This window comes from Cavia porcellus, unplaced genomic scaffold (genome assembly GCF_034190915.1).
Source record: "Cavia porcellus strain 051 isolate PalLab524CR breed Dunkin Hartley unplaced genomic scaffold, mCavPor4.1 scaffold_11, whole genome shotgun sequence".
Taxonomy (NCBI): domain Eukaryota; kingdom Metazoa; phylum Chordata; class Mammalia; order Rodentia; family Caviidae; genus Cavia; species Cavia porcellus.
The window spans coordinates 4,502,050-4,529,045 of NW_026947494.1; the positions used below are offsets into that span (position 1 = coordinate 4,502,050).

The window sequence follows — 26,996 nt, forward strand, 5'->3', positions numbered from 1 at the left end:
TTCTGATTGGCCAAGTCTCCAGTTAGAGATTAGTTGGTAATTTCTGATTAGCCAAGTCTCTAGTTAGGGATTAGTTGGTAATTTCTGATTAGCCAAGTCTCTAGTTAGGGATTAGTTGGTAATTTCTGATTAGCCAAGTCTCTAGTTAGGGATTAGTTGGTAATTTCTGAAAGCGTTTTGCCCTAGAATAAATTATAGGACATGGCAGTAGTTCAACATGGTGGAAGGCCAAATCAGGGATGCTTACCCTGATGGCCACTTCCTCCTTCCCTGATTACAACTTCCTTCTTCCTTTCCCCATGCACATGAAGAAAATTCCAGTCAGATCCTCGCATTTGTCATCAATGCCTACCCCAAGCACCACATCCGGTCAAAGGTCACATATACCCCACACCCCCATACCTGGGCAGAGTAGAAAGCCAAACCCTTGGTGGTCGTGGGCTCCTCTCCAAATCCTTTAAATAAAAAGGCCATTTTTACTTTTTCTTATATTGTGTTCCTTTATTGCGCCAGAAAACTCTTAACAATTTCTGATTGGTCAAGTCTCTAGTTTGAGATTAGTTAGTAATTTCTGATTGGCCAAATGTCTGGGGAGGTGCTGGATTCTGGTGAGCTAAGTGTAATTTTTCTTGTAACTGCTTCAATGGGGTGTAGTTTCAGGAGCAACCCTAGGAACTCAGCTGCCAGAGCCATCTCAGCCTGTGGGCTTCCCGGCTGGTTTTGCTTTTGAATCATTGGCCCTGGCCCTGTGGATCCAGGTACTTGAAGTAAGTAGATGTGTCATGCCAAGGTGTAGTAATGAGCATTGAAATGGTCATGTAACCCTCACGCTGTCTTGAAAAAGCAAAGTGTTTATTTAAGTCTCATTTATTGGGATTATTTAAGTCTAATTTATTGGGATGTGTGCCATTTGGTCATCCCTGCAAAGGACTCTGAATTCAGATCTGTTGAGGTTTTGGATTTCAAACTGTTGAGAAAAAAGTAATAAGATTATTGAAATTAGCAGCTGTCACTTTTGAAACTGACCAGACAAAATTTCCTATGGTCTAAACTGCTCCCCAACCCAAGGGCCCCACATTTCAGGCTGTGCTGGGCCATAATGTCCCACTGTCAAGAACCAACTTGTTCCCTGAATGAGTGCCTAGTCGGTTTCAGCAAGAGGAGTCAGGTGTACTGTTACAGGCAGCTGAGTCGGAAATATTCTAGGCAGTGAGACAGGGCTGGGCCCTCAAAGAAGCCAGGGCAGAAGACCAGAAACCTTGCAACTGTGGGGGAAACAGACACCTCTGCTGTGGGGCAGATCTCAAGACAAAAGACAAAGCAAATCCAACCACATCCAAAGGATGGCTAGCCCAGATAGATCTCTCACCCTGAGGCAGCCAGGAGCCACCATCCCAACCCCTACAGGAAGAGCCCCTGCTCTTTAATCATGTCCGCTTGCTATGTGACTCACTTCCGAATTTGTTCCTGATATAATCAATTTTACCTAAGCAGTTAATCTTATTGGTTGATCACAGTTCTGTCCCACCTCATACCCCCCTTGCAGGGTCCCATTTTCCCCTCCTTGGACCCATCTCACCTCATCAACTTGCTCTACAAAAGTCCCCAGAAAAGACCCGGTCCTCGGCAACCCACTCGGGACCCCTTCTGTCTCAGACAAAAGTTTTCTCTCTCTCAATAAACACATTCTAGCCTTATATCCAAAAGATGAGAAGTATAAAACAAAAGAGGCCTTTATTCTGAGAACTCGGAGAGAGAAAACCAAACACACCCCACCCGCTGGAGTCCGGCCTTCACTCTGGGGGACACATGGCATGGGGGGGGTATATAAGTAGCCTAAGCTTAGGGTAGTGCTCTAGGGCTATTTGAGATGCACAGGTATCTCATTAGCACTTGTTTGGCGCCAGGGGCAAATTCCTATTGGTGGGGGAGATAGAGTCACAGGTAAATTCCTAGGGGTGGGGGAGATCGGAGCTTCCTGGTTCCATTGAGGCTTTTCTGGCTACAGAGTCCTGTCTGGGCCAAAACCCTTTTATATCCTGTCTTATGATTATTCTTATGAAAAGGGGAGATTTCTTTCTTTAACTATTTCCTGCTGGCAGGGGGTGCTGTACTGGAGTCTAGGGGAGTCAAGGGGATTACTGTTGATGCCCAGGTAGACGCTGGTGCCAGGTGTTTTAGCCAGGACAACTTCAATGGTGAATGCACATATGTTAGACTGGAAAAACAAAGAGACAAGATGTTATGAGGAGGCATGGCACTATCATATTTAAGGACCCAGGTGAGGTAGAGGGAAAGGTGCCTTTGATTTAGACATATCATTATATGAGGACCACTTTGAGGTAGGATCATTGTCACGGTGAGGTGGAACTCTGAAAAATAAGTGTGAGGTTAGGAGGAGTGAAGTTATGAGAGGTGATTTACTAACCCATCTGAAAGCATAAAAGTTAAGAGGGTAGGTGTGTAAAACTTGTCTCCGGTCCAGGAGTTGAACTGGAAAAAATAGGGGGAGCAGGGAAGGCAGTGGCTGTACCAGTATAGGGAAGGTAAGGGCTTAGGCTTTCAGGGATGTCACGTTTAACCAGACAGCTGAGGGTAGAAAGAACTGCGACAGTCATCACATAGAACATTATGAAGATTATCTTACGCATGATGTGGGAGTCTTTGGGAAAGATTGTCAGGAGTCCTGCAGTAAAAATGATCATTAATAGAATGTAAGAAATTAGGAACCAAAGTGGATAACAAAACATGACTTAGCCTGTTAACTGTGGCTGCGAGGCCTTCATGAAACGGAGATGGGTGGGCAACAAAAGATGAGATGACCACTCAGAATGATCAGATTTAGCCTGAGTGATGTGAAACCAGGGTGGGAGTCCAGCAACTTTGACCACTGTAGGGGTCGTCAAGTAGACCAAATAGGGACCACTCCACCTTGGTTGTAGTTTTGTGGATTTAGAACATTTGAGATAAATTAGATCTCTGATCTGGTTTGGCCTCCCATAGGAGGGCCACAACCCAGAGGGTTGTGGAAGGCAGAGATCAGCATGTTGTCACAACAAGTGTCGGAGGAAGGAGAGGACTGGGACATATCAGCAAGGGGAGGGAGATTTTTGGGGAGCAGGAAGATTGTGGAGTAAGAATGGCCTGCCGTACATATAAGTTCAAAAGGACTTAAGAAAGTAGGAGCCCGGGGAAGTGCCCTAAGCTTGGCTAAGGCTAAGAGCAAAAGTTGAGGCCAAGGTTGGTGTAGTTCTAAAGTGAGTTTTGTAAGGTGTGTCTTTATGAGGCCATTTGCCTTTTCTACTTTCCCTGAGGATTGTGGATGGTATGGGATGTGTAGGTGTCAGGTGATGTGTAAGCTTGAGGATACCTGTTGAGTGATCTGAAAAATAAAGGTGGGACCATTATGTGACTGAATACTCTGAGGTAGACCAAACTTTGGAATGATTTCTTGTAATATGACTTTGGTAACAACAATTATCCCTCATGAGAGTCTGGGTTCACATTAGTAAACTTAAGGTTTCCTGAAGCCGATTTAGGAACACAGCTGGGTTTCCATTAGCCTCCTAGACCTGTTTTGAAAGTTTGTTATACTTAGTATGTTTGTGAGCAATAGGCCCACAATTAGATACTCAATCATTTTATGTAATTTTGTTGAACTTTCTAGTTCCAGTTAGGATCTTGTTCTGGCACAGCGGTAGGCCCAGGGTCATTATCAGCGGAGTTTGCCTTAAGTCTGCGATCAGCTTCTTCTTGAGCTGCCTGCCACAGCTGATTTCACTCTTGTGAGCTGAGAGTGGTATTTAGAATCACATAAACATCCTTAAAATGTAAATCATAACAATTAGTTATAAATTGAAATTCCCTGATGTAATTCTGTGGGTCAACAGAGAAGCTACCTAATTTATGGGTAATCTGAGATAAGTCAGAAAGGGAGAAAGGCACATGTATATTAACAGGTCCCTTGGGGCCAGTTTGCTCCCGAAGTGGTAGCAGAGATGAGGAGAAGATTGCGGAGTAGAGGGCCATTGGGCAGCCATCCGTCCGGTAGGTGCATGTGAATAATTATCTGTAGATAGGCTACAAAGCAGCTGCTGGTTAACATGGGACGAGAAAACACAGGCAGGTGGCATCTCACTGTGTGCCTTGCAGCGATGCAATTGCTGCTCACAGCACAGTCAACCATCATGTGGTCCGCAACAGGGTGGCTGTTGCTGATCACAAGAGGAGCCACAAGGGGGCAGCCATTGACTGTGAGACCCATCCCAAGATGGCAGCGCCCTTTCACGTGGCAGAGGGCAGCAACGTGGTGACCATTCCCACACGAGCTGCAGCAGTTACGCTGCCTGCCCGAAGGTATAACGACCGAGCCCTAGTATGGTGGGAGGGAGGTGAGAATGCCGCAGGGGACAGAGAATTCTCAGGAGAGTAAGAGGTCTGAGACTGAAGAAGCGCTAACGGAGGGATTAGAACCACTGGGAGAGTTGTGGGCCCCCGGAGAGGGTGGGGAGGGGATCGCACAGCAGCAGGTAACAGCGAGGAGTGATTTTGAGGATAGGGAGGTGGCCGATAAAAAACCGGGGTACTTCCTCTAGCAGATCATGAGGGCAGGAGGGGAGAGTTTGCAGCGCAGCAGAGTTAGCTAAAAGTACCTGGGCAGGGGTACAAGATTTAATGAGAGATGGGTGCGTTCTCAGAGCAAGGAAAGCCTGTACGTAAGGGATCTCTGTTAACTTGTCGCCAGTTTGGCAGAAATTGTATAAATTTTTGAGAATACAGGGGTCAAACATCCCCCTTTAGGCCATGGGCTGCCAGTAAGTGGATAGGTCGGCCAACCCTCCTGGCAGTAAAAGATTAATTGTTTAGGTTTTATGGTGCTTTTAATTTTAAGAGTACATAGATTGGAAATCAAGCATTGCAGAGGCGTCTTTTGGGAGGTAGAAAAAGCGTTTCCCATGACTAATTCAGGCAGGAAACGAGCCGTGGTCCAGGGGTTGAGCCATCACTCGTTCTGTGGCACCGACGGTGGTTAGGGTTCCAGATATTGTATTTCTCAGTGGGCACTGAGAGATCTACAGTGGATTTCACGTGGGTTCAGTAACAGTTCTGCCCGTGAGAGCGTAAAGCTCCGAGGGGCGTGAGATTCTTCCAGTGTATTACTGTAATTAATCTTTTACTGCCAGGAGGGCAGTTGTTAGCCTGGGAGGTCACACAGAAGCAAATAACAAGATTTTCTCCTGTCCTATTGAAAGAAGTAAAAGGAAGACATGGGCAGAATATACAGGGAATGTTTAAAAATTATTACAGAAAAGCCACGGTCAGTAATTTCCCTCAACACCCCCCCCACACACACACATTTAGAACACACTCATCCCATTGTTCACACTGCTTTCTGGAACACTCTAGAGTCCTCTTTCTCGAGTGTCTTTAGCTGTGCTGTACTGACTGCCTCAGTGTCCTGAGTCCATTCAGAATGCTCCTCTTCCTCGGTCACTTTGAGTTTGGGGAAGTGCCAGCAGGGGCACGGTACCAGATCCGGTGTCTGAAGATGCACAGGGATGTTTGTGGAGCCTGTCGTTTTGGGGCCACACGTGGTAGCAACATGCACTGCATTTTTTTTATCACTCACAAAGATGCTCGGAAGGAGAATTTTCAGACCTGCTTGAGGAAGTGGCGCAGAGGATGGGATAAATGTGTTTGAAGCCAGGGGGAGGGTGTTTGGGGAGATTTGTGGCAGTTTATTTTTTGCTGTAATAATTAAATTTAAACATTCACCGTCTTTTTAGGTTACACATCATAATATACAGAATATCCCACTTATTTCAAGTCTGCAGTTTGATGGATTTTGGTGACTGGGTTGTTATATAGATATCACCCAGATTAAGATATGCAATTATTTTCCTCTAAATGCTGTCCTGTATTTTTGCAGCCCATCTCTGCCCTGTTTATAGCTCTAGACTTGAAATCTGAACTGTTTGGGCCACAAGATAGGAGCCAGCAGTGTCCCCTAGTAGTTCTGCTCTGCCCGGTGTGGTTAATTCCTTCCTAGTGGGTCTACTTTTGCCTTTTCTAGGATCTCAGGAGCCTAAATTCCTGCACTGAGGATGCGCTGTTGAAGCCTGTTTCTTCTCCAGCCAGGTCCGTTCCTCGGTGTCTCAAAGGCTTTGCCTCTTCCCACTGGTTGTCCAGTTTATCTTCATAAAGTGTTCATTCTGGGACCTTGCTGTCCTCTTACGGTCTCACTGTCCTGTGCATTGATATTTCAGAGAAAATTCAAACCCAGTATGAATTTGCACTCCTTTCCCTGTGTGTCTGGTGCGAGGCCTTTTGTCTTCGAACTTTAGCCCCTTGGGCCAGGGGGGCTAAGGCTAAGCCAGCAGTGTGGCTGACACACATAACCTTGGACTTGAGCAGATCTGGCCTGAACTCGGCCACTCCAGCCCCGTCACCCGGTGCAGGTTATTGGGCCGCTCCAGGTCTTCATGTCAGTCTTGGCTCCACGTGAGCAGCAAATGCCCAGTGTTGCGAGGTGTGGCCATGGCTGTGCCAGCGACTGTTGACAGATGGGTGATTGTGAGCCTGAGTCCTGCTGTCCAAGTGATCCAGGGGAAAGAAACTCACGATCTGCTATCTGTGCAGTACGAGCTCGTGTTCTCTCAAATCGAAGGATGAATTTTAGGAACAACACAGGTTAAGAGCAGAATGTATTTAATGAAAGAACAAAAACTTCTATCTGAGAGACAGAAGGGCTCCTGGGTGGGTTGCCAAAGACTGTCTTTTTTAGGGACTTTTATAGAGTAAAATCATGAGATTAGATGGGTCAAAGGTGGGGAAAATGGGAATTTATAAGGTGGGACAGAACTATGGTCAACCAGTAAGATGAATTGCTCCAGTAAAACTAATTAAATTAGGAGCACATGGGGGAGCGTGTCAGCTAGTAAGCGGCACACTTAACAGCAGTGACTCTTGCTGTAGGGGGTGGGCTACTGACTCCTGGCTCCCTCAGGGTGATGGAGAACTATCTGGACTGTGGATCCTTAGGATGTGGGTGTATTTGCTCTGCCTTTTGTCTTTTGAGGTCTGGTGCACAGCAGGAGATGATTGTCTCTTCCCAGGCTGCAAGGTATCTGAACTTCTGCTCTGGCTCCTTTGAGGGCCCAGCCCTGTCTGATTGCTTGTAATATTTCTGACTAACTCAGCTGCCTGTAACACAAGAACTAGAAACCGCAGTGATTGTTGGGCCCGGTTTGAGAACCAGAGGAGGCTGCCAGTTTTCTCCAGCTTGATGGCTCTGTTTTGTGTTCTGTATACCTCAAAGCTTTGAGTGTGGGTGCTGAGACACACGTTACTGAAACATGGCTAATTGAGCTAGAATTCCTTTCAACATAGAATAAACTGGTACAAGTGTGACCGAGGGTGACATTTGTACAGGGGAAATGAGCTACAGAACCAAAGATTTAAGACAGAATCGCGGGGGTTTATTCTTGATCTCGTTTTGAATTTTACCTCCTTCCTTTTTCTTCAGGGCCCTGATTTTCCCCTTCCTGATCCGAGGAGGGAAGCCAACACCGCTGTTCACCTGTGTGTCAGCCTTCCTGTTCTGTGTCTACAACGGCTACTTGCAGAGCAGGTACCTGAGCCGGTACGCCGTGTACACTGAGGACTGGGTGACCCAGCCCCGCTTTCTAGCTGGTGAGTGTCCGGCACTCACTGCCATGGCCTGGGAATTGTAGCCAGAGTGCCCAGGCCCTTCAGGAGAACCAGGGGGCTGGGTGCGAGCACCTCAGAGAACAGAGCAGCCAGGGGAAGACCAAGGCTGCCCCATATAGCATACAGGCCAGAGGGGTGCATTCAGGGGACACAAGTGCTGCTCTTGCTGGGAGCCTGGGCTTTGGGGGAGCCCCAGCCAAGCAAGCTGTGGCTCGAATGGAGGAGACACTGGTTCCTGTTTGCACTGTAATGTAAGTTGGTCCTCCAGCCTCTCTCAGCATCTTCTGTAAAAGAGACACAATACCTTCCTACAGTGCAGTCAGCCTTTCATGATTATGCCATCTTAACTGGGAAGGTTTTTAGCTTTTTAAAAAGTTCATTACAATTAGAATACATTAACATGTGCTTTCAGGTTACAGCATTACAGCATTATAAGTTTTGAACAGAAGTGAAAATACCCATTTGCTATCAAAATAATATCAAGATTATTAAAAATGCTTATAGTTGTTTTTCCATTGCTGGGGGAAAAAAACCCAAAACACCTGACATACAAACCTTAAAGGAGAAAAGGCTTAATATGTCTTGTGGTTTCAGAGGGTTTGCTCCATGGACTGCTGGCCCCAAGGCAGGAGCATCATGGCAGATGGCGTGGCAGTAGAGAGCTGCTCAGCAGAAGATGGGACAAGCCAGAGAGAGAGAAAGGGGTAGGGAAAAGAATACACCCTGCCATGCGTAAAAAAGATGTGGCATTTTTTTTCTTTTTAATTTTATTTAAGGAGAAAAAGAAAAAAAGCAGAAAAAGGGTACAAGTTATATAGAATTTCAGAAAAAATAAACAGTAGGAAATCACTAGTTAATGGATTACATATTGTCCTCTTAGAAATATTTGTTCAAGTTACAAAATTAAAGCTTATATAGTGAACATTCAAACAGTGAGACCAAACAGTTTTGTTCAATGACCCAACAAAACTCAGTAATATCATTGTCTATTTTATACACTTAAATATACATGCAGTTATATCATTTAGAGCACTTTCTTTTCCTCTCTTTTGTACAATGACTATTATACATTTTGGGTTTTATTGCTCCCACAGTTCTTATTACTTTTTTGGGAAGAGAGTAAAACCAAATGTGACATAACAGAACAGAGTCGGTCAAATCAAAAGGGTGGACATAATAGATAATGCAAAAACATAATACAAGGTGATCAATGGTTACCATAATGCCTCCCGCTATCTCTAATAGAGTTGCCTATATCATCAGTTATAGTAAAATTGAACAAAACAGTAAAGAGCAAAACCAACAAAACCAAAACATTGGAGACATTACAGGTCTTCAAAAGTTGATAATAGTCAACCAGAATGGGCATCATAATGAATCCCACTATCTTCACAGCTGTTGCCTAAACTTTCGAACCTGGTACTATCAAGCAAAACAGAATAGAGGAACATCAGTCAAAACAAGATGGTGAGAGCAATACAGGGCTTCAAATCAAGTTAATAGTAAATCAAAGTGGGTTACTATAATATATCCTACTATTTTTTTATTTATTTTTCCCTTAATTAAAAGGATAAAAATAAAAAAGTAAATAATAAAACGGAGATTGAGATAAAAGAGGGCATAACAACAAAGCAGCGCAGATCAAAACATAACCATTTAAGCAAAATAGTGTTTATATGATGGAGTGTGCAGCTTGAGTCCAAACTGATAAGGGAAATGAATCAGACACGCATGTATTAACATCATGTTGTCTCCCTGTTGTGAGGTGCCAAAAGAAATAATGTGTGGGTGTCTGTGATAGTGAAGGTAGCTGTACTGCTGATTTCTCTCAGCTCATTGAAGAGAAATGTTCGTGCTAGTACTGTTCAGACAATTAAAGGCAGATAGCTTGTGCTCTGAGTAACTGATTTGAAGATAAGGATACTCCAATGTATTAACCATTGTTACCCTTCAATTACCGTGTTTTGAAATTTTGTTTCATTTTTTTTTTCTCTTTAAAATTAAAAGAAAAACACACCCTCCCAGGTTTCGCCCTCAGTGGTCTACTTCCCCTAGTCAGTGCCCATCTCACTGGGGGTCAGTGACTCTTTGGGGGACACTTCTTGTCTAACTAACCTGTAACAATCTCAGGGCTGTTTCCAAGAAGGAGGATTCTTTTGTGTGTTTGTTTAGCATGCTTTGAAACTCTTAGAAATGACAGCACATGCACGAGTCTTGACCGCAGTGGCAGTGCATCAGGAGTCCTGACTTGGCCCATTAAATCCGCAGCCTGCCTGGTGGCACTTAACCCTTCATGCCCTGTGTGATATTTTGCCTTCTCTTGATGTAAAGGAATTTGTAACCACCGAATAACTAACTCAAGTGTAGTTCTTTCTTGCTAGCAAAGCACTTTCCAATGCTCAGTCATATTTTTTGAGAGAATGAGAGTTTTATTTTTTGCCTTGTGGATTTAAACAGAACGATCTGACAGCAGCTTTTCACTTCCTCAAGGTGATGGATACCTATGTAGTATATCAATCGCCGCTCTTTATCCTTAGGGTGTGAGAGTATTTGTTTTATCTTTTGTCTTAAGGCCTGGTCCACAGCAGAGGTGTCTGTCTGCCCCGCAGCTGCAAGGTGTCTGGGCTCCTTTGAGGCCCAGCTCTGTCTCACTGCCTATAGTGTTTCTGTCTACCTTAGCTGCCTGTACCAATAGGGTTTTTTCAGAGGTGGCCGAGTCTAGAGTGTGTGATGCTGTGATGCAGGTGTATGGGTGGGTTAGTAAGTCATCGCACTGAGTGCTTTGGCACAGTCAGCTGGGATTAGGGGTGTGAGCGCTACACCCCCTAGGGTGGGCAGCCTGCACACAGTGTAAGAGACAGACCCCGGCTTGTCCCCTCCCACTACCATAAACCGTCACCTGCTGCCATGTGCCCCGCTGCCTTGGAGTCAGCTGATCATGGGCTGAAACCTCTACAAACTGTGAGCTAAATGAACCTTTCTCCCTTTAAGTTTGGGTATCGGGTATTTTATGTCATCAATGAGAGAAAAGTAGCACAGAAGGGAAAAGTGAGAAAAAAGGATAAAATAGAAACAAAGCTTTTGTAAATAAGGGGAAAATGGGTTTAAGAGAGGAAAGAAAGGGGAAAAGTATGAATCAAAATATATCGTGCAGGTACAAATTCCATGTGCTGAATGTGATCATTACACATATCTAAATTGTACCAATAAACTTAACTAGTGATATAAAAAAAAATTTTAAAAATCAGTTCCTGCTCTCCAGTTCTGCCATTTAGCCTTGTCTTGTTGGAATTCAGTGGTGTTATACTGAGAAGTCTCCTGTCAGTGATGCAAAGCCTCAAGCAGTTAAAACCCTGCAATGTGGAGGGAGACATGAGTGACCCACAGGTTAGGAGGGATGACCTGATGGAGTCTCAGCTGCAGGGGAGCCAGGGACAGGACACCGAGTGGGTCAAAGGAGGTTGTGAGGAAAGGAGACGAGGTGCAGATCTGGACACCCAGGAATGCGGCCGCCCCTCCGGAGCCCAGGCCCCATTGGTAACCATCAGCAGGGCTGGCTTCTTCCCCTGTCCTCAGCTGGAGGCTGCTGCCTCTATAGGGAACGTGGTCAGGTACGCTTGGGGGCCGGCTTTGCCATGGAGCATGCCTGTGCCTGAGGCTTCGGGGTGTCTCTGGTCCTAGATGTAGACTGGGACCAGCAGCCCTGGGGATGGTCACTGCTTGTCTAGTTCATGACCAGCATCAGGACAGCAAAGCCCGTTAGATGGTGTCCCACTGCTGACAGCGCCCAGGGTCTCCCAGCAGGTGCAGCCAGTCATGGCACGAATGAGGGCAGTCAGACAGGTTCGGGGGACCTGTTCAGTCCACGTGGGTTCTGGAGCCTGGTGGTTCATTACCGTATTGATCTTGTCCTTTTCTGTTCTTAGGTTGTGCCTTGTGGTTAACGGGCATGGTGGTAAACATCCACTCGGATCATATCTTGAGGAATCTTCGGAAACCAGAGGAGACGGGGTACAAAATACCGAGGGGTGCGTCCCAAGCGGGGAGGCTTCCCCTCAAAGTTGTGCTGCGTGTGCCCAGCGGCCGTCCTAGCCTTGAGGCCTCTAATAACTCAATTCTGGTGGTCACTAGCCATAGGTTTGCAGTGAATCACCTCCACAGATTGTTTTCTTTTCAGAAAAACAAGAGAACTGATTCTGGCTAAGGACAGGATATGAAGTGAAAAGGAAGCTCAGCCTTTGGAGACAGGGCGAGGAGGACCCCACAGCTCCCTGGATTCTGATACCTGTGCCACCCTCAGGATGGTGGAATCGACTCCTAGAGACACCTTAAAATGTTGGGTGGATTTTAAAAAGCCTGTAACCCTAAATCTAAATGTGTGCCAGGATCGGAAAACACTGAAAATGTGCCACGCATGGCCACCCCGTGTAACCGGAAGTCCCAACCAGGGTGGTCTGAAAATCCATGATGCTTCAGTTAAGTTTGGTTAATGCTAGGTTGTCCCCAGCAGGAGTGGGATTGCAATCATGTGCCCAGGCAGCCAGAGCCCCAGTCTGGAGAGGCACCTGCCTTCCACCCGGGGCCTCATGGACCCCACAGACCTCATTTCCAGAGTAGCTGCAGCACTCAGGAGAAAACTGGCACCATGAGGAAAAATCTAGATTACCTGATGGATTTCAGATCTTTCAACAGCAAAAGCAAACAATCACATTAAACTGTGACCCAGAGAGTGCAGTCCTGGAAGACCAACCTCCGGAAGTACCAGGGTGTGGATGTGGGGAGGCGTGACCTCTATGGGGTCCCCAGCTGGGCTGCTAGTATTCTGCCTGCCTGGCATCTGGAAGAGATGCTTCTCCCCCCAGGTGTTGGCCGGCTGCAGCCTATGTGGCTTCCCAAGGAACTGTCCTTTGGGGAGGACCCAGTGCCCCTCATCTCTGCCTAGAGGGCACCTGATTGGATCCCTGAGCAATGCAGCTCTCCAGGAGCTGCTACCATGAGACAGGGCGAGGCCGGAGCACCAGATGGCAGAAGAAGAAAATGCTAGAAAAGCCCAAAGCCCCACTAGGAACAGATTTGAGCAACAGTCCAACAAAGCGGAAAAGCATCTCCTGAGAAGCAGGGTCTCTGGGCAGCCCAGAGCTGTCCTGTGTGCGACCATCCCGACCACACAGCAGCAGAGGTGCCCCAGGATGTCTCTGACCTTTTCCCTCTGCCTCCTACTGCTGGCTGCTGCTTGGCGTTCTAACCCAACTTGTTTCAAACCAGAGGAACGAGAAAGGTGTTTTCACAACCCCATGGTAGCCACTACAGAGGGAGATGCAGCAGCAGAACCTGTCTGAACAGAAATGCATTTCACAAAGTGGGAAAAAGGTGAAATTCAAGTTCCCCACGTGACTTCCTGTGTGAATGGAGCCGCGGCTGCAGGGATGCCTGTGAGTGGGGTGCCAGCACCTCCCCACTCGGCTCGATGCGGTCAGCTCCGTACACCTGCAGCCTCCTTCCCTTGCCCCCAGCCGAGGGGGACATCCCCAGGAGCTCTGGCACAGACCAGGTGTTCACAGAGACGGGCAGTGCATACAGCAGAAGACGTGGCCAGGTGATGGAGGAAGACAAGCTGGGAATCCAAAAGATGGAGAACTGCTGCTACAATCCCTTATTCCTGACCCTGAGATCACATGGTGCACAGAGAACAACAGCAAAAGCCAAACGCCACAGCAAGGACGTAAAAAACGCGAGATGGAGCCCTGGGAATTTTCCAGTGAGCGCTGCCGAGGACAGAGAGGGCAGACATCGTGTGCATGTGGGAGTCCTGAAGAAATCCAGGGCAGGTTTCCAAGAGTAGTGTAAGGAAGCTTGTATGAAGCCAGCCAAGACTCAAGTCCAGCTTGGGAAAGAATACACCTTTCCCAGGGATGGTGAACCTGTGGCACACGTGCCACAACAGGCTGTTTGTTATCATTGAAGGCTCTGAAAGGTTCGCCATCACTCTCCCTTTAGTTGTACTGAGGACAATTGACTCTAGTCACATGAGCCCTTGGAGCTGAGGGTGGCTGGAGGGAGGGTGTCAGATTTTGGAGATGCAGGAGAGTGGAAGCCCCCACCTTGTCCTGATCCTGTTGTCCCCCATGCAGATGCAGCCAGTATCTTTGAAGACCCCAGAGCTTAGCAATGTGGACCAGTGTTCTAGAGGACTCCACCGTGGTGGGCTTTGGGGCTGACCATCTACCTTCGAGCTCAGAGTGGGTCTTTTCCGTGGGGCATGGCCATGTTTTCTAACATGGTCATTTCTGTGAAGCCCGGCTGTGTGCTGTTTCCAGGAGCCTGGCCAGAGCTCTGAACAGTCATTGGTGAAAATCAAAAGGGCCCAGTTACAAAATCCATAGAGAGGAAGTTAGGGGTGGGGGGAGGACAAGTTCTGTGGACTGTGTGTGACATCACATTTGTGGGTAAGTCACATAGCGTCTCGGCCACTTGTGCGCTTGGGACATCTCTAGCAGGTCGGCATCTGCCAGTTTTCTTAGGGGATTACTCACCAATCCCTCTCCCCACCAGATGTTTCCCTCCACAGGAACGCCTGGGGACAAGGTCCCTGATTTCACCCAAGAGGTGTTCTGTTCCACTCTCCTCTAGCCCTGGCCTTCGGGTGACATCGCCCTTTCCTTGAAGGTGCAGAGTTCCCCTCCTGGGACCTGGCTGCCCGAATGCAGATAAGACGTAGACAATAAAATAAAATCCACACAGACAGTAATGACAGAGTAATGTGGGAAACTGGGGTGGCTTACAGAAATAGTTAATAAGGGTGACTGTGGTAAAGCCACCGCAGGAGGAAACACAGCCTCAGATACCTGGCGTTCACCCCCGTCGATGCCTCCAATGACACATGTGCTGCGTGTGTTTGTGGGAATGGTGGTGCCTCAGTGATGTGCAGCAGTGTCCTACAGCATCACTTAAGACAGACTCCGCTAGGCCTGGCTGCATGGTAACCGCCCTGTGTTGCTCTCTTTCCGTCCAGGAGGCTTGTTTGACTATGTCACTGCAGCTAATTATCTTGGGGAGATCGTGGAGTGGTGTGGCTTCGCACTGGCCAGCTGGTCCCTCCAAGGTGGAGCCTTTGCTCTGTTCACATTTACTGTTTTATACCCTAGGGCAGAGCAACATCACCGGTAAGTTTTAAAACACACTTAACTCTCTTCATTGGTTCTGTGACCATGGAATGAAAAAAATGTTCAGATTAGATGTCCCAGAATGCTGAGATTCATTTGAATTGCCCAGTCCTAGTGTCAGCTTTGCCATAGCCAAGTAAGACTATCTTGGTTACTTTTCAGTCATTGTTGTGACAAAATACCTGACCCTCCAAATTAAGGAAGGAAAGACTTATTTAGCTTACAGTTTCTAGAGGTTTCAGTCTATGCTCCGCTGTCTTCAAGGCAGAGTGGCCTGGCTAAGGGGCAGCTGTTTGTGGTGGCCAGAAGCAACCAGCAAAAAAGGAAAAAGGAAAAGCCCCCCCTCTTCCCTCCTTTATATTGTATGCCAGCTCCTAACTTCTGGGTGGGTGCAGTGCTCAATACTACCAATCCCAGCACGGGACAATGAGCCAATCACAAATGCTAGATTCATCTGCCTCAATGGCTGCATAAGGTTTGTGGGGGACACTCAGACACAAACCATAACAAAAACCAAAACCAAGCAGTACCCCAAGGACCATGTCTGCAGTGGGACTGGTCTTGGGGAGTCTTCAGTGCCCCCAGCCACTTGTGAGCTTCTGAATGTTTGCTCCTGGAGTTCATGGTCAGGTTTGATGCCAAGCAGAGGATTCGGAGACTTCAAATAGAAGCCCTAGTTCAAATCAAGAATGCATACCAAGCATGGCAACATACATCTGTAATGCCAGAAGAGGGTAAAGTAGGAGAAGCATGATTCAAACCCAGCCAGGACCACTTAGAATTGGGTAAGATCTTATCTCAAAAAAAAAAAAAAAAAAAAAAAAAAAAGGCTGTGATCAAGAGAAAGGCCCTGGGTTCAATCCCTGTTACTGCAGAAAGGGAAACCTGAGAATACAGGAGGAGCTCGCAAGATCGTGAAAGCCACGGTGGGCAGGGAAGGGGTGAATCCCAGAGCTGGAGAGGGCCCTGCTCCATTGCTCCCTGCATGCCATCAGGATCCCCTGTGGGGCTGATGCTCTGGGCATGCAGCGAGATGTAACCTCCCCCCACCCGTGGAGTTTGTGGTGTTTAGGGGAAAGGACAGACGGAAAGCTACCAGGTTACTGGATTGATGGCTCGGTGGAGTGGGAAAGCACAGACCTCTTAGGTACCTAGGTGTCCTCCTAGCTTCTTTGTGCACTGAGCAGTGCACGGGTCGTTTCTCGGAGATGGAGCAGGGGGAGGCCGACTGCTGGGTCCCCAAAGTGGACACCTAAAATGCACATGCAGGTGAGATGGGGCGACAGGCATCCTGCATCTTCTCCAGGTGCCCCTGGATGCCTCTGGGCATGTTGTCCCCTTGCAGACAGGGACCATGAGATCCCAGAGCTGCTGAGAGAGACAGTTTTTTGAGGGTCCAGGACAGCAGTCACAGGCTGGAGAGTGGCTGGGGCTGTGGGCCATCGGGAGCCGCTGCCTGGGAAGGGCAGAGTTGTATCCCACAAGAAGAGGTCACTGTTCTCCACTCCTGGGCCTGTGGGTGTGTCTGATGGGAATGGGACTGCTGCAGGCGTGACAGGGAGGACAGCCCGATCCCACATGATGGGCAGCCTCAACACAAGGGGAGAGCTCAATTTGGGTACACTCTGCAGAGGGAAATGCCACACAGGGTGCAGACAACCAGGAAGGACACTGTCCCCAGGGCTGCATTCAGGGGTCCTCTGTGGATGCCCCTGCCGCTGTTTCTGGGGGAGATTTGGTTGCTGTTCTTTTTTTTTTTTTTTTTTTTTTTTTTTATTTAAGGAGAAAAGAAAAAAAAGTGAAAGGGTACAAGTTATACAGATTTACAGAAGAAAAAAATGAACAGTAGGAAATCACTAGTTAATGGATTACATATTGCCATCTTAAAAATAATTGTTCAAGTCACAAAATTAAAGCTTGTAGAGTGGACATTCCAACAATGATACTGCAAACAGTTCTGTTCAATGATCCAATAAAACTCTGTGATATCATTTTCTATCTTACACACTTAAATATACACGCAGTTATATAGTTTAGAGCACTTTCTTTTCCTCTCTTTTGTACAATGACTATTACACATTTTGGGTTTCATTGCTCCCACGGTTCTTATTGCTTTTTTGGAAGAGAGTAAAACCAAATGAGACATAACAGGATAGAATCGGTCAAGTCAAAACGGTGGACATAATAGATAATATAAAAACATAATACAAGGTGATCATCAATGGTTACCATAATGCCTCCCGCTATCTCTAATAGAATTGCCTATATCGTTAGTTATAATACAATTGAACAAAACAGTAAAGAATAAAACCGACAAAAACCAAAAACATTGGAGACATTGTACGTCTTCAAAAGTAGATAAAAGTCAATGAGAATGGGCGTTATAATGAATCTCATTATCTTCTCAGCTGATGCCTAAACTTTCGAACCTGATACTATCCATCAAAACAGAATAGGGGAACATCAGTCAAAAACAAGATGGTGAGAGTAATACAGGGCTTCAAATCGAGATAATAGAAAGTCAAAGTGGGTTACTATATTATATCCTGCTATTTTTTTTCCTTTAATTAAACGGATAAAAATAAAAAATAAATAATGGAGTGGAGATTGAGAAAAAAGAGGGCATAACAGCAAAACAGCGCAGATCAAAACACAACCATTTAAGCAGAATAGTGTTTCACCACCAGATAATTCCGACCTAAAAGTAGTTACCATATTGACTCTTTCCTTGAAGTCCTTGAGTACAACTTCATATACTGTAGCATTAAGTATATCAAAACAATGTAAAACCATTTAAGAGAATGACAGCATTACAGAGTATTTAGAATCGACTAACAGAAAATGAACAATGGTTTCTGTATAATCTCCTTGTCTTTAAAAGGTTTTTGCTTATACTATTGTACATAATAAAATCCAATAAGATACAACCTGTTTAGACCATTGGAGACAGAAGAACAAAAGCTAGATGAGACTTCAAAACAAGATGATACTAAATCAGTATTACCTATTAAGATGTCATTTTCTCTAAAATAGATGTTCCTATCATCCAATCTTCTCTGTCTCATTTCTGTTGAGCTCTTTTTCTGTCAGTAGCTGTCAGTTTGTCTTCTTCATTTTGTTCTCTGCTCCATTCGTTGTGGCCTCCCCGCCACCATTTCTGGGTTCTTTGTATTTTTCTTTTTTTAGAATATCTTGCAAATATGCAATACTTTCTGTAGGGTTGAATTGGTGGTTGCAAATTCCCCCAGTTCCTCTTTATCCTGAAAGCACCTTGTTTTTCCATCAATTTCCAGGGACAGTTATGCAGGTTATCTCAATCTTGGCTGGAGATTATTGTCTTTCAAAGCTTGAATTATTTCCCCCCATGCTCTTCGTGATTTGATGGTTTGTGCAGAGAAATCTGCTGTAATTCTGATGGGTGTTCCCTTGTAAGTGGTCTGTTTCTTGTCTCTTACAGCTTTTAATATTCTGTTCTTGTATTGAATTTCTGGAATTTTTATTATCATATGCCTGGGTGTTTCTCTGTTAGGGTTGTAGGTAGCTGGGGTCCTGTATGCCTCGTACATCTGAGTATCTTTACCTTTTGCTAAATTAGGAAAATTCTCCTGGATTATTTCTGTGAGTAGCTTTTGTAGTTCACTTGTTTGTGTCCCTACTTCTTCTTTTATGTTCTTAATCCTTAAGTTATGGCTCCTCTTATCATCTTCTTGTCTTTGTATTATTGCTGTTTGTTTCTTTGTTATTTTTAAGAAGTTTTTCGTTTCATTCTCCCATATTACAAGTCTGCCCTCCAGCTCAGATAGTCTGTCCTTAGTTTCTTTCAAGCTGTTATGCCAGTCTTGGATAGACTTCTTAATTTCTTGATAGTCCCTTTGAACCTGCTTCACGTACTCTATGCTTTCTCTGTTTTCTCCATCAAACAATTCTCCCCTCTTTTTCTGTTCTTCCATTCCACCATCTGTTTTTTCCTGGGTGGTGCTTAGCATTTCTCTAACTATTCTGCATACTTCTAGCTTCAGGTCGTTGATAACTTCATTCCTGAATTGGTCTATGAGGCTCTCTATATGGCACTTAATGTCTATTGGTGCGGTGTCCGCTATTGCCTGTTTCTCAGAATTGGGGGCCGAGGAGCCTTTCTTGTTGCTTCCCTTCCCCATTTTCTCCGTTCCTTATAAAATGCAAGCTTACATAGGAGGCCCAGCTTCCATGCCTGTCAGCCACAGCCTGATCAAATTGCGCTGGCTAGGTGTTCCCGCCCACCGCTGCGCACCAGGGAGTTATGGACTAGGCAGCCTACGCGGGAGTCACCCCTCCGCGCCACCGTCAGGCTCTGGGATCTGGGTTAGGCCAGCCTACCAAGTCCGCCCGCAGCGTCACGCAGGCCAGGCACTTTTCACCAATCCCGTCCAAGAGGGGAATGTGTGGCTGGAGTCGCCACTGCGCCCTGCTCTTACAGGACTGCCCGAGCCCAGAAAGTCCTCCGCTGGAGTCAAACTGTGGTGGAGTGTCAGTTTCTCTCACTCACCTCGCCACCAGTCAGTGTACGCCTCCTTGTCCGTCCTGTTTTCGACTCCATTCGCAGACTCCCGTTCCCAGAGCTTCTGCGCGTCTCTCCTTGCTGAGCCGCTGTGGAGGCAGCCAGCCACCGGGCGGCAGGAAACCCAAATCGCAGTTTCCAATGGCGCGGGGTCCAGCCTCCATACCGAGACTTTTCTGTTCCTATTTTAGCACCAGGACTGCATTCCAAGTTGGTTTCTCTCAGCCCAGTTTGTTCCTGAGTCAGCAGAGCATATCTCTACCGGCTCATGTCTCCTTAGTCCGCATCATTCCTGATTTCTGAGCCGAGCCTTTCAGAGAGCCTCCAGTAGTTGCTGTTAACTATCCGCCATGTTCTCCCGGAAGTCCTTGGGTTGCTGTTCTTAAAAGCCACCTATCTATGGTGCTTTGACCCAGCAGAGGCACCAAAGCAGCCAGGCCTTCTGCCGTTGCACCCTGACAGCCTTAGAGTAAGCAGCGTGTCCAATTTCCAAAGGCTTCAGGTCTCTCCTCTGCCAGGTGACTTGGTTGAAACAGTACCTTAGTAGTTCAATATCAAACCCTAATAATGTAGTTCAATACTAGTGCTTGCTGTGTGTAAGGGTCTTAGGAAATGAACAGAACAAAGCAGGGTCACGTCCCAGCACCTGTGGGACAGAGCTTGCTAACCCTGACCAAGGTGGAGTCCATGTCCTGGTCTCCACACTCCTCTGAGCCCCGTCACCAGCTGACACGGCCAGGGCCTGGGGTCCGAGCTCCTCCACGCGGCTGTCAGTACCTTCAGAGAAGGTGCTTACAAAAAAGCCAGTCATGGCCTGCTTTTAATATCAGAAAGCAGTGTAACAGCACCGATACCTTGAAAGGTGGGTGGAGGAAGGTCCAAGAGCCTGGGCTGTCAGAACGTTTTCCTAAAGGAAAGTGGAGAAGGGGAAAATCCCTTTCGACATTTGAATGTGAAATATACACAAATGGAAAAGACAGTTCTCCTACTCCCAATGAAAGCCTGTATTGCCTGCGGCCCACATCTGTTTCTCTGAACCTTAGGGTCTCAAGGTTCATTTTCCTACAAATGAACCCAATTTATCTTTGTTTATAGTAGGGTGGTGCCCCATTGAATAAATACCACAGAAAACCAACTAGTGTAGACTATCAGTAAATTGATTCCAAAAGAAAAAACTCGGTAGAGCCATTTCCTTTCACTGTTTATCGTAATGCTCTGAAAACGTTAATGCTGCATGTCACGGAAGTTGTGCAGCAGGAGCTATTTGAGTTCATAATCCACCGCGTCGTTAGTTAAGCTCGGACACATGAGATGGGCAGGCACAGGTTGCTGCTGAGGGCAGGAGTGACAGGGACTCTAGGTTGGAGAGGGGTCTCCTTCCCTGGCCCGGACCCAGGCTGCACAAGCTTTACGGCACTGTGTGCAGTGGTGGACCAGGGCCGGGCCGCCTGCTGTCCAGGCCTGAAGCTCAGACTCGGGGTCACCGTGGAGGAGCTCAGCGGAAATGAAGACAGAAGTGCCGTCGCTGTGTTCAATGTCATTCAGAAAGAATCTAGTGCATCTTCAAGTCGCTGTGATTGATGGCGTCATGACAGGAGAGCAGAGACCGATGAGATGAGAATCTCTCTCTGCTTCCTTACACCCATGGCACCCCTATCCTGTGTTGCTCCTCAGACTGCAAGCCAGAAGCGTGATTTCTGAACCCCAGAAAGCCTGTGCTCAGTCCTCATGCTGTCAAAGACTCACGTTAAGCTAGGCTGTGGGGAGGGCCAGGAACAGTAACTGCTTCCCAGAGCCAGGGCGTCTGGTGGAACACAGTGGGCAGGGGAGGGGAAGGAGTCGGAGGAAGGCAAAGCCTCGCAGCCAGCCCTGTCACACCTTAGGCAGCTGCAGCTCTGGGCAGAGACGGGAACAGACACCAGGCCAAGTGCCCTTTAACAGACTATAATACGTGTCTTAAAACACCGCTTCTTGACGTGGGTTCAGGACCATTTAGCATTTTACTCCCATGTGATCACCTCTGTGCAGTGAGTTTTTACTTATTTTTATTCGTATGCGTGCGCAGCGTGTAACGGCGCATTCATCCCAACGTGCCGGCCTGCCCACATAACGCGTCTGACTCCGTACTCCCCCTGCCCAGCTCTTGGGTCTCCTTCCCACTTAGAAGAGACCTCCCTTCTTTTTTCCCATTCTCTTTCATTTTGCTCATAGGAGAGGAGCCGTGCAGCATGTAAGCCTGAGCAGGATTTAGCTCACTGAACACAGTCCTGGACACATCATGTTTATCCTTCTGTGTGGCAGGGTAGATCTCATCAAGGGGAAATTCCGTGTTTTTTTCATCCATCCCCTATCGGTGAACATGCAGACTCATGAACAGTAGCTATCATGAATTGTGCTGTACACGTGAACATGCGTGTCACTGCAGTGAATGTCTTTACTCTTGAGGAGATTTCTGGAAGGGGAGTGGTGCGGTGTGTGAAATGAGCTCTCTGTCTGGCACACATTCCTCTCTCGGTAGGACCATCCTGACAGTGCTGGTGCTCTTTCTGACCTGAGGCTGAGCCTCCGGCCCCAGCGCTGCCACAGCCCAGAGCTCCACATCTTCCATGCACAGCTGCTAGGAGAGGTGCTGGCTCCTGTCCCTGGGGCTGTCGGGAACTCACTGTGGGCAGGTTGTTGCAACCCTGCACATACCGGCCACCCACTTCTGCCTGGAGCCACACTGAAATAAGTACTCTTACCTTATGAGCCATCACTGGTCAGTGCTGGCAAAGTGAGGTGACACCTGATCCTGAAGCCACGACTGGCTTGGGAAGCTGGTCTTCTCCCGTGCCGCGTGGGACCTGCAGGCCAGCAGCAGTGAGCACAGCAGGCTGGTGCAAGTGAATCTGGCATTGGTGCACCACAGTGTGAGCCTCATCCAGAACTGTCCGGGAGGTGCCAGTTCATGTGCAGCCTGCTGCTTCCTGTTTCTGCCACGTTAGCAAACAGCTGGCTGCTTCCCGTCATGAGTTTTCATCTGTGTAGTGATTGCATGCTTGGGGGGGGGGGGGTTGTGTTTCATGGCAACGTGTTTAAGCGCAAACAGCTCTGATTTAGAAGCAAATCTTTTGAGGAAAAAGTTACATAAGACAATTTCAAATATACTATCTACATAAAAACTAGACTTGCAGAATTTACAAATTTGTATTATGAGCAGACAGTGTTACATGTCCTTTCTGCAAAATCCCATCTGCAGGCTAGAGATTTAGCTCACTGGCGAAAGTGCTTGTCTGGCAAGCACGAGGTTGCAAGTTCTATCCCTGGTATGGAAAAAAAAAAAAAAAAAGACAAAATCCCCTCTGCAGTTTCATAGGTCACCCACGCTCTGTACAAGAGTGTGTCTGCTTTTCCCACCACTGTTAAGTTCTCATCATAGTAACTGAAGCTTACAAACCACAGTGTATTTAAAATCTGCTTAGCAGCACATAAACATTAAATAAAAGGGAATGCAAATACCATTACCTTTTAAAAACTACACAGGGATAATGGGAACAACTCCATAGGAAAACAGATCAAGATACCCTCCTGTTAAAATGTCAGAAATATTTATCATCATGGAATTATGGATGACACCAATAAAATTACAGTTCAGCATTTTAATCCTGGGCACCCAATTTAGCATACTTTTATGCTTATGGAAAATCCTTTCTATTCTTCCATCCTCCCAAAAATTTTCTTGTTTTGTTTATTTGTTTTGTTTATTGTTTTATATGGGTGTCACATGGTTGTCCAGGCTGGATTTGAACTCCTAGGCTCAGGTGATCCTCCTGCCTCAGCTCCTGAGGAGCTGGGATTACAGATGCCTGCCACAGAGCCCAGCCTCAAATTGTTTCCAACTTTTACACCATCTGCTTGGTTGCTAGCTTTCTCAGTAGGCTACTACCCCAAAATGAACAAGCATGACTTTTATTGTATATGAAAACAAAAAATGCTATTTGTTTTGGGCATGGGATTGAATTATGCAATTGCTCTGTCCCAGCTGACCCTGCATCCTTCCTCAGAGCTGCCCAGGGGCCCAGGCCGTGGCTCACTGTAGGACTGGGGAAGGGGTCATACAATACCTGCCAGTGCTGTGTAGTGCCCCAGGCTGTACACTGCCCCAGAGTGGGGGGAGCTCATGAGTGCTTTGACCCTGTCAGCAGTTTGCTTCCCAGGAGAAAGGTGAAGATCATGGATTACTGGGTCTGAATCACACTTCAGGTTACAAAGATATCAGTGACATGGATAAAACTAAACTCTGTATTCAAAATGCCAGAGTCTTTACTGCTACTTTTGAAATATCAGTATTCATTTATAATGAAAAATATCACTTTGGTTAGTGTCCGTGAAATGCTGAAATGACAAAATTTCTTTTTTTTTTTAATCTTTACTTTAGGTGGTACCTTGAGAAGTTTGAAGATTATCCAAAGTCTCGAAAAGTAATAATTCCATTTTTGTATTAAGTGTGCCATCAAGCAGATGATCTTCATGTGCAAGGCTCACTGCTCTTTCTCTGGGAGACTGTATAAATGAGCCAGATCGCTGGAATTTTCCTGTTTCTTGATTGTTTTCAAGATACACTCAGTGGATTTTTTTTTTTTTTGCCTTAGTAAAATTTGTAAGCTACCCAGTGATAAACCCACCAAACTGAAATACAGGTTGAAGGATTATGCCACATAAGTGGTCAGGAATTTCAAACCTTGGGAATTTAGTACTGGTAATTTCTTTTATTTCTAGTTTGCCTGTTTTGCCTGTGGATAGCAAATTATGTACAAGCACAGAATTTGTAAGCTTTTTGTGCTTGCTTGTGTGTGTGTGGTACCAGGGATTAAATCCAGGCCCTTTGCACTGAGCTACACCCTGGCCTCTTTGATTTCTTATTCTGAGACCAGATTTTGCTAAGTTGCCAGAGGCAGTAGGCACTGATTTCAGCCAGCTCTCAGAAGAAGTGACCAGGGGAGGGTATGTGCTCTAAAAAGAGCAAGCTGCCCCGTCTCCCTGCGAGGGACCCTCAGATGGTTGCCAAAGGTGCAGCTCCTCTGTCTTCCAGCCTGGTTCTGGGCTCGCTACCTCTAAATATGCTCTGTGGTTGTATTTTTTCCTTCCTTTGCATAGAACTAGAATTTTCTGAAACTCAGTTTTCTTAAACTCTTTACAGAGCAAAATGGTGAAACAGTATTGTAGAGACCAGCCTTCAAGGTTTCACAGTGGAGGCTGGACAGAAAAGTTAAAAATCAACAGTCTGATGCTTCATTAAGACAAGATGTGTTTGCTCAGCCCATCACATTTTACCCCGTTAGACTCAGCCTTGACCACATCAGCCGCAACTGAGAGATAGTCCGCCCTGACTCAGTCTGACTGCATCCATCATCTGGACAGTCTGTACCATCTCACCTTCAAGGACTCTGTCTTCAGTGACTGTCTAACCGAGATAAAGTGGTCAAGGCCAGTCCAGCTGCCTCCTTATTTTCTCCCCCTTTTTGATAAATAACCCCTCTGACTAACCTGCCTGGAACAAACATGCGTGACAACATACGACCTGATTCATATAACCAGTTATATGACAGCCTGCTCTCAGCTCTTGTACTTCCTGATTTTAACGTGTATGTCTCTGTTTCACTCTCAGTCAGTGCTAGTTTTTTGGACTTGGTCCCACCACCCTACTAGCATAATAAACAATTGCCTTACACCCCCTCAGTGCAGAGGGTCCTCCCTCTGGTTTGCTACTGGTTTTTCTGCAATGTTTCTTGGTTTAGAAGACTGGGAAGACATTGCTGACAGATTTAGGTCACTGATGTGGGCCTGCTGGCCGCTGCTGGAACCCTCTCCTTGATCTGCAGATGAGAAGGTATGCCCTTCAAATTTAAGCTGGGCAGTCGAGGAGGAAGCCCCAGTGTGACAGCAGAGACCTCTTCAGACCCCAGGTGGAGTTGAAACAAGAACAGATTGGGTCCTCGCATAAGTTAGGTCTCCCTGGGTCTTTTTCCTAGAGAGCCTGTCACCTGCTTACTGCCCTCCCCTCTGTCAATGGCAGAGGACCTGATCACTCCTTGGCAGCCTCGTCTGTCACTTCTTCCTGTTCCAGGTTCAGTGGCGTAAGCTACTGTTGTTGTTTGTTAGATTTCCTCCCTGAATCAGGGGCTGACATGTTAACCTCTGTGTTCCTATGCACAAGAGTGTGTGTGTGTGTGTATGCACAAAATAAAATGCGTGAGTCCAAGGTCCCCTGGACTCAACGGGGGACTGGAAAAAGTAGTCTAATTAGTCTTGAAGAGAAAACAAAATCTTTCAATGAAACCCTACCCAGCATGTCTGTCAAGACCAAGCAGACATATGAGGCAGACTGGATAACAGAGCAGTTCTTTGTATGTGGACTCCTGTCTTTGCTGTCTTTGTAACGGATGACCTTGTAATGTAACTTCAGATACAACAGGATACTTCTTCCTTTGTTTTATTAATAATAATATAATAACTGGAAATAATAATATAGCTTGAAAAATGTAAACTCGCTTAGCACCCCACAGTGTCACCTGACCCTCCAACCATATGCACCTCTTTAAAACCCTTGAAGCACCACCAACCAGGTAGAGTCCTGACTTAGGAGACAACACCTGAGGAGCCAGCTGGCCCATGGCTGAGCTGTAATGAAGACTCAAGGTCAAGAGACAGGCCCAGCTGTGCGTGCTAAGATTGATGGGATGAAACGGGTTGTCTTTAAATTTCAAAAGGGGCAAGACAGCCCAAGCTCTCCTCCCAGCTTTGGGAGCCCCAATGCCAGCATATATTTTCCTTTTAATAAACTTTCCTCAACATATGTAAGATTTCTAGTCTTGTCATTACCTCTCTTTCTCTCTTTAGCAGGCTGAGACTTTCATCATACAGAATCTTCTCATTCCAAAAGTATATCTCTTACATTTATAGTTTTCTTAATATTTTTCGTCCTCCACTTACTACAACCTACACTGACTGCAGCTGTTTGAATTTGGAAGTTTCCCTTTTCTTCCTCAGATAGTAAACTTGATTGATGACAGATCTCTGAGTAACCTTGAATCACTTTTTATTTTATAACAACACAATAAAGAGCAAGCTAATCCTGAAAATTCAAAACTTTGAATGTACAAGAAATGCTTCAAGCACATCAACTCAAACTGAAAAAAAGCATATTTATCAATTAGTTAAACTTTGTAATTTTATTTTTCCTATAAAACTTCCTTAAGTTTGACAGAACTTTGGAAATTTACCCCGGGCTGGAGTTGTTCCTGTGTTCAGATTCCTGCAGGTGGTACCATGCTGGTGACATCAAATAAGGGCTGGCATTTAAATATGTTACAAAAATAATGTCATCAAAAAAATAATATCGTGATTGGCATGCTGAAATATATGTGGCTTTTGATCTCATTTTTTCTTTGTAAAACTATATAACTTCTGTCTGTTAAACATTCAGCAGGAATTCAACTACTAGGACAACCGTCACTGATAAGAAATAATAGACCTCTGCTATACTTTGTATTTCAAATGCTTGATGGTAGGTAAAATTATAAAAGTTAAACCCATTACAATAGTAA

The 26,996-nt window shown here is 46.1% G+C and overlaps 1 protein-coding gene across 1 annotated transcript in view; it reads left to right on the top strand.

The window, feature by feature from the left end:
* Srd5a1 (steroid 5 alpha-reductase 1) overlaps positions 1 to 26,245 on the top strand; it is a 30,524-nt gene extending 4,279 nt beyond the window's left edge. Inside the window, exons 2-5 of the mRNA XM_003462250.5 lie at positions 7,526 to 7,692; positions 11,637 to 11,738; positions 14,723 to 14,873; positions 23,828 to 26,245. Coding sequence (XP_003462298.3) covers positions 7,526 to 7,692; positions 11,637 to 11,738; positions 14,723 to 14,873; positions 23,828 to 23,894 — 487 coding nt within the window. The 3' untranslated portion in view covers positions 23,895 to 26,245. The remainder of the gene's footprint in view (positions 1 to 7,525; positions 7,693 to 11,636; positions 11,739 to 14,722; positions 14,874 to 23,827) is intronic.
* Positions 26,246 to 26,996: the final 751 nt, after the last annotated feature.